This window comes from Penaeus chinensis, chromosome 18, assembly GCF_019202785.1.
Source record: "Penaeus chinensis breed Huanghai No. 1 chromosome 18, ASM1920278v2, whole genome shotgun sequence".
NCBI classification, from domain to species: domain Eukaryota; kingdom Metazoa; phylum Arthropoda; class Malacostraca; order Decapoda; family Penaeidae; genus Penaeus; species Penaeus chinensis.
Window position 1 is genome coordinate 16973123 of NC_061836.1, and position 7500 is coordinate 16980622.

Consider the following 7500-nt stretch of genomic DNA (forward strand, 5'->3'; position numbering starts at 1 on the left):
CCCCCTCCCCCGATATTACTGCTTAAGATTGATGAATAATTTAGTTTCGTGTTTTCTGAAATCCTTGGCCTCCTTGATTTCACTTGGTTCTACACCAACAACCCTCCCTACTGGGGAAGAACTTCCCATCAACCCTCAACTTGGATTGTTGAATAAATTTTATGATGAATATATATATATATATTCTGTGATGGGTTTGCTACTCAGGCGTCGTGTCGAAAGTATGAAGAGGAAGATACCACAGTAGTGAAGAATTTCATATTTATTAGACGTTTCGGAGGTGAACATTAGACCTCCATCCGTAAAACTGTCAAAAAGAACCATTAAAAAAATCAGTTGGACAATTATGAATATGGATATATAGGTTCTGAACCATTTGCAAATACGAAAAAATAGCTAAGAACAATATATACAAAGGTATAATGAAATCATAAACAAGAACGATATACAATGAAAAATAACACATATACAAGAAAAAACTATAAACAACCAATGAGGTAAACTAACCAAAGAGGGTGTTGGTGAGAGGGGGAAGGACTATTGGGTGAATAAGGTTGTGGTGGTTGTGTTGTTCAGTTCTGATTTCATCTTCTGCATGTGAAAGGATTCGGAGATGATAAGGTCTGGACGGGAGGAATGGGAAGATAAAATACTAAAATCTGTGTAGGAGAAAGGATGTGAGTGGAGTAGAGTGTTCTCTTATTGCCGAGAAAGATGGTTTACTCAGCGGAAGCCCAGTCCTGAAGGATTTGCCTTTGTGTAATAAGATGCGGAGCTTGGCAGCAAGGACAGGTAAATAAGTACACTACATTAGAACACAAGTCTGAGTTACATCTCAGAGGTTGTTTTAGAAATTTGGCTATATTGTCAGTGTTAGTAAATACAAAAGTGAATTTGATTTGAGGGTAATTATTTAGTAACAGTGATTTTAGTTGCTCCTGATTTCAAAGCTAAACTACACATGTACGGTAGTTTTACGTATCTATGGTCTTTTTTAACAGTAGGGACAATGGGCTGTTTCGAGAATATTTTACACAGAAAAGATTTAGTAATCTTATCAAATAAGAACAATGGGTACCCATTTGTTGCAAATGTTCACCTCCAAAATGTCTAATAAATATGAAATTCTTCATTACTGTGGTAGTCTTCCTCTTCATACTTTCGACACGATGCCTGAGTAGCAAACCCATCACAGAATATATATGTATATATATAATTATAATTATAATTTTAATTATAATTTTGTTTTTGTTTCATACAGCCATATGGTACTAGGTAAACTTGCAAGTTGGTAATAGGAAAGTTGGACAGCATGCAATACTTTAGTATGAGTTTATATAATAATCTGCAGGCAAAGAATAATCTCAGAAATTAAGAAAATTCCAACAGGGAAATATAGGGATCGGGTGCAGGTCTAGGAGCGAAAGAAGGAAGGAGTGTAGTATACAGCAATGTTCATGGATTTCCAGAGTGGCTGGAGCAATAGGAATGTAGTATCAGAGTGGTGCAGTCACTTCATTAGTAGTTACCAGCACTTTCATTTATTATCATTTGCAATGGGAAAAGAAATTCACACATTACAATGTGATTAATTGCATCAAGGAATAATAATTGCAAAGTTGGAAAGTTCAAATTGCTAATACAGCTCTGCCACAGGTACAAGTTTTTGAGGCCTTGTCTATTACAAGGTACTGTGACATTATTGAGATTGGTTGAATTGTTTCGAGTATGGCCATTGTACCTCACAGTTTGTCCTACTTACATGAGGTTCCAGGTTCATGAATTTTAGACAGCTGGCTCTTGATCGTCATGTAGCTCCCCACTATGCAGTGACTCTCCAAAGATAATTTTTTCCATCTATTTTAGCGATGTTCTGTCTAAATTTGATTGAAATTTCCTTTGATATTCTGTAGTGGTTATAGTCTCTGAAGCTGAATACTGGTCAAGCAACAAAAAACAACAAATCTACACCATGATTATTCTGGAAAGTGGTAATTTTTATGGTATTGGACAAACAATGCTAAGACAAATTAAAGATGATGATCTTGTAGAGGACAAAAGTCTAATTGTAAAGTAGGCCAGTAATATTTGCATTTATCTTTGCTTTATTTCTTTGAGTTTACAGTTGTAATAAAGTCAAGTATTGTAACTTATGAATATGCTTAATGATCAAGAAATTTATGAGGGCTATTTCTTAAAACCTTCCTTAACAGTGAGCAGTGCCACTGTTTTAGTTTGCAATAATATAAGATATCTGTTCATGAGTGCAATTTTGATTGGGGAATTTTCTTGCTACAGCTTATACCATCCATCTTCCGCTGTTGAACTGATAAATAAATTACTTACAATAGGACTGCATCAAGCAGTGCTCTGGCCCCAGTATTTGCACCACAGCAAATGCCAACAAACTTTCACCAGATATATTGTGGTATGTGTGTGTGTGTGTATATATATATATATATATATATATATATATATATATATATATATATATATGTGTGTGTGTGTGAGGGAACTTTGTTGATCAATGCTGAAGAGTATAGCACAATTCCAGGGCTTAAGTTGTTATATGTACCTCAAAAAAGCCTAATGCCCAGACTTTAGGCCACATGCAGCAAGGTACCCAGATCCTATGGGTTAATAAATAGAAGTACTAGACCACTGTTCATACATTTCCATAAAGTTTTGATCTTGCATATAATGACTTATTTTCTTTTATTACTATGGGGTCAGGGAAGTTCAAGTCAAGATGACCATATAACCTTTATATTTCAGTAACTTATGCTTAACAATATGAATATTATAACTTTATGGATGGTATGCCTACTGAATACTTGATCTTATTATTGTCATCATCATCAATCATCAATCACTTTAAAAAGTATTGTTTTCTTTCTTCCAGAGAGCATCATACTGATAAGTCATAATGTCTGGAATTGCCATTGCACGACTAGCAGAGGAGAGAAAGGCATGGAGGAAAGATCATCCATTTGTAAGTTTAAGTTCTTCCTCACATTAGACATTGTATATATTTGATAATAGATTTAAAAAGGTGAATTCGGTTCATATTATTAGAAATACAGCTGCTTCTTCGATTCTTTTGGAGAACTGCTTTTTAGGTTTGGATGCAGTGGAACTGTGGCTAAATATATAACTTTTTCAAGTAAAGTGTCAGTGGCATTGTTGTCAACAACTAATGAAAAAATCTTTCCCTCTCTCTCACAGGGTTTTATTGCAAGACCGACAAAGAACCCTGATGGCACTCTGAATCTCATGAACTGGGAGTGTGCCATTCCAGGAAAGAAGGGGGTAAGATGGCCAAAGATGTGCATTTAGTGTTTAATCTTTCCTATTAGTATGAACAATAGCTTGTCAATCAGTGAATTTCTTTAATATTTGACAAAAGTAATGGTTCTGGTTATTTTTGCCTGTTAATGAACTGTAAAATATATGCTGGGTGGGTTCAGTGTAATAAAGGATGTGATCAGTAGTTTTCAAAGGAATTACTCATTTGAAGTAAGTGTTCCTTGTGAGTTCATAGTGTGTATCAATGTCTTATTTCATGGCACAGACTCCTTGGGAAAATGGACTGTACAGGCTGCGAATGATCTTCAAGGATGACTACCCATCAACCCCACCCAAGTGCAAGTTTGAACCTCCTCTGTTCCACCCCAATGTTTACCCATCAGGTACATAAAAATGTCTTTATAGAATGTCTTTTTCCTGTGTTTTGTTTCAAGATATTGAACTTTTTGAAATAAAATTAGTGAAGAGATTTTTCATCCTCTTTATTTTTTATTTAATTATTTATTTTTTATTTTATTATATTTTTTTGCCCAATTAGGAACAGTGTGTTTGTCACTCCTGGATGAAGAGAAGGACTGGCGACCTGCAATTACCATCAAGCAAATCCTTTTGGGTATTCAGGACTTGCTTAATGACCCCAACATCAAGGACCCTGCACAAGCTGAAGCCTACACTATTTACTGGTTAGTATATCTATCTATCTATCTATCTATGTATATATTATATATATATCAATTTTTGTTATGTTTTTTTATTTTGTTTCTAGTATGGTTAAATTTATCAGTATCATTTGAAAAGTTTTGTAAACAGAAGGAATGTGGTTAGCAAGATTTAGGGGATTTTCATTAGTTCTTTTCATAAAGATAGAGAGTAGATAGTCACAGAAATGATAATAGTATGATGGATAGTGATCTTGTATGTTCAAATAAAATAAAGAAAAAAAAAAAAGTAACTTGATTCCATCACCAAGATATCAATGTAGGCATATACTACAAAATTGTTCTTTGAACTTATAATAATTTCTGTCATTTATTATTAATGCAAATATAGTAAATTTTACTCTGATTTTTTTTCCCCCCCACTTCCAGTCAAAACCGTCTGGAATACGAGAAAAGAGTACGAGCCCAGGCCAAGGCAATGTCCGCTCCATTTGAGTAGAGAGAATCGCAGCCATCACAATACAGGAAGCATGGAGAGTTCTTGAGATAGCAATTAGTTATTGAGAAGCATTGCACTTCTGGTTTCAGTGCATCTGCTGGTGGGAAGGGGCCTAGAAGTGGTGGTCTTGCCAGCAGACACATTTGGTTTGGGGGTTTCCATGAATGAACTTTTCTAGAGGAATTGAGTACGCCTATGCGATGCTGATTGCAGAAAGCGGCATCTTTTTATGTTTTTGAAATACGTGACAAGCATCTCATTCCATTCTCTGTTTTAAGTGACATGGCTCACTCTTTACTCTTTTTTTTTTTTTTTTTTATTTGAACCTTCTCAGTGATCTAACAGTCAAGAAAAGATATCCTCGGACAAGAGAATCTATCTTCCCGGGAAGTGTTTATTTTTTAGGTATACTGTATATTCCCCCCCCCCCCCCTCCCTTATGTACCTGTTCCTACAAATATATTTCCTCCACTGAGTCATTAATGGATATTAAGTAATAAACTATTTTTACCATTATTCTAGTTTTTGTTCATCATAAAAGCACACACAATTCATCATATATTTATGGTGCATTGAATATTCATATAAAGTTTGTATGGTGTAGGTATCTATGTACATGTTACATCAGTGTCGATATGAAGTGTGAGAATTTACTTTTCAAGGAAGTATTTAGAAGTTAAAATACAAGAATTAAATTGGTGATAACTTTATTATATGGAATTTACAAATGGTTGCATATTTGAAAACTGTACAGATTCAATGTCTTGTTGTTTTTCTCTAAATCTTGCTTAACAATGATGGGTTTAACGTTTCGACCTGGATATGCATAATAATAATAATAATAAAAATCCTTTGACTAAATTTGTGGATTTCTCCAAGAAATGGAGATATGAATTATCCTTTCCCCTCTTTATAATGTGAAAGTAAAGATTAAGTTGAAGCCCTTGCTACCTTCTCCTCAATAAAATTAAATTGGTATTCAAGGTAAATTAACTTTCCTTGCAATTAGCCTAATTATTGGAATGCTAGCAAATTATGTCCAATATGCTACATGCTCCTGTTTATTTTAGTGTGACCTTGGGATGTCTGTATCAACAATAGAAAAATGGTTTTGTACAAACAATTGTGATGCAGTGATGTATCTATATCAACCAACAATAGATATTATTATACATGATTCTATTTTTGTTTTATACCTTGTTGCAATATTCCAAAAACATGGAAGATGGTGGGAAGGGGGAGGGTGCATCATTCTTGTAACATCTTTAAAAATTGGTAAATGTCCCAAGTTACTTTGAAAATTATAACCGTTTACTTATGTGTTGAATAGCAAGCAATTGAGGATTTCCTTCTGGAAAGGTAACAGTACTTCACAAAACCTCCAACTGCTGCACAAGACTTTACAAGTATTGGCAATGAATGGCCTTTGACAAATATGTGGCCCAATATTTCTTGTGCAACTGTTTAGCGATAACTGGGAATTTAATTAATGTTGATATGCCAGATTTAGGTCCCCAATGTTTTGTTTTTCTCTAATTTACAGGTTGAGAAATTACATAACTAATATATTTGCTTTTATTTACATTTGTGTAAATTACATATACACAATGAAAGTTTTGGCATGATTGAAAAAGTACACACACCACATATATATATATAAATGTAAAAGTAGATTTATAAATCACATTTAATTTCAAGACCAATTCTCATTACATGAGTAATCCACTGCAATTGCCAATTTCCAGGCACATAAAAAATAATGAAAAGAAAAAAAAAAAGTATATATAAAAAAGTTTTCATGACAAGCAAGAATTGTGAATCCATTAGTTCTTGAATACCAAAACACATTTCTAAAAAAATATCCCCTTATCATACAATAGCATATAAATTATAATGCATTCTTGCACCTACCATAATGTTAATATCTGTAAGAACTAGTCTTATGCAAGATGTTGCAGCTGTATAAGGAAAGAAAGATGTCCTTCCCCTTCCCTTCCATATCCTCCCACCCCTGTGTCTCACCATCTATCTGTATCTGTCCTTTTATACAACTGATATTTATCCCAACCAGCTTTCTCTTTACACTACAAAGGACTAGCATGCTGGGCCTCAGGCAACTATCTCTCCCCCGACCTGAGAGCCCTGGCAAGGAGGAGCGCAAAGGCAGCAATGGCAGCTACGCCGAGGCCAACCTTGAGCCAAGTGCTGTGCTCACCCACCACCACGCCCAGCTGCTTCAGATGTCTGTGGAGAGGAGAGTGTATTAATGTGAATTCATGGAAACTTGTAATTTAAATTAAAGGAGATTAATAGTTTATGTTCCATGTACTATTACAAAAATTCATCTTGTATGTATGGGAAAAAATATATATATTTGTTGTACATGATACTTAACACACTTTCATTTCACTTGAAATAAGATTACCTGCATAAGTATTCTGGTGCTTTTTAACTTAGGAAGTTAAGCTACATGACAAAACTTGACAAATGAACAACTGTCATTATACCTATGCTTGTTTAGAGAAAAATAAAGAAAATCTAACAGTCAAGTATATTTTTATCCTAGCAAGCAAAAAAAAAAACAAGGGTATTTAATTCATCAATGAAACTCATAAATTCTGTGCAATATACTAAAAATACTAATTCAGTGACATTTAAATTATTTGATGTGTAAATGCTATACATAACTTGTGATATTATACATTAGGCCTTACCAAATTTATAAAGTATCTACCAAATTCCATGCAACAAGAAATATAAATGAAAGGTTCATGCTTCTAGCCATGCTAAGTATGCAGTATATGAAAAGTTGATTACCTCATTTCAAAGGAACATTTCTGATTACCCCCCCCCCCTCAAACTTAAAAAGATTATAGATGAACTTTGTTACAGTAGCAGTGAACTAATATTTTTTTTCCCTCAAAGCAGAAGCAAAACTGATTATTCAAATTAGTAATACTGTACAAGTTATATTTAAGAGGGACATTCTCAAAAACCTTTTCAAGGTTAGCATGGCACGCTTTTGAAAAGATATCA

At 34.1% G+C, this 7500-nt stretch overlaps 2 protein-coding genes across 6 annotated transcripts in view; one reads left to right on the forward strand and one right to left on the reverse strand.

The window, feature by feature from the left end:
* LOC125034503 (SUMO-conjugating enzyme UBC9-B) overlaps positions 1 to 5641 on the forward strand; it is a 7188-nt gene extending 1547 nt beyond the window's left edge. For all 3 annotated transcript variants that reach the window (XM_047626324.1, XM_047626326.1, XM_047626325.1), the window contains exons 2-6: positions 2903 to 2992; positions 3226 to 3309; positions 3572 to 3689; positions 3845 to 3989; positions 4395 to 5641. In XM_047626324.1, the coding sequence (XP_047482280.1) occupies positions 2927 to 2992; positions 3226 to 3309; positions 3572 to 3689; positions 3845 to 3989; positions 4395 to 4464 (483 nt within the window). In that variant the 5' untranslated portion in view covers positions 2903 to 2926 and the 3' untranslated portion in view covers positions 4465 to 5641. The remainder of the gene's footprint in view (positions 1 to 2902; positions 2993 to 3225; positions 3310 to 3571; positions 3690 to 3844; positions 3990 to 4394) is intronic.
* Positions 5155 to 7500, reverse strand: part of LOC125034501 (mitochondrial Rho GTPase-like) — a 27519-nt gene continuing 25173 nt past the window's right edge. For all 3 annotated transcript variants that reach the window (XM_047626323.1, XM_047626321.1, XM_047626322.1), the window contains one exon: positions 5155 to 6708. In XM_047626323.1, coding sequence (XP_047482279.1) covers positions 6582 to 6708 — 127 coding nt within the window. In that variant the 3' untranslated portion in view covers positions 5155 to 6581. The remainder of the gene's footprint in view (positions 6709 to 7500) is intronic.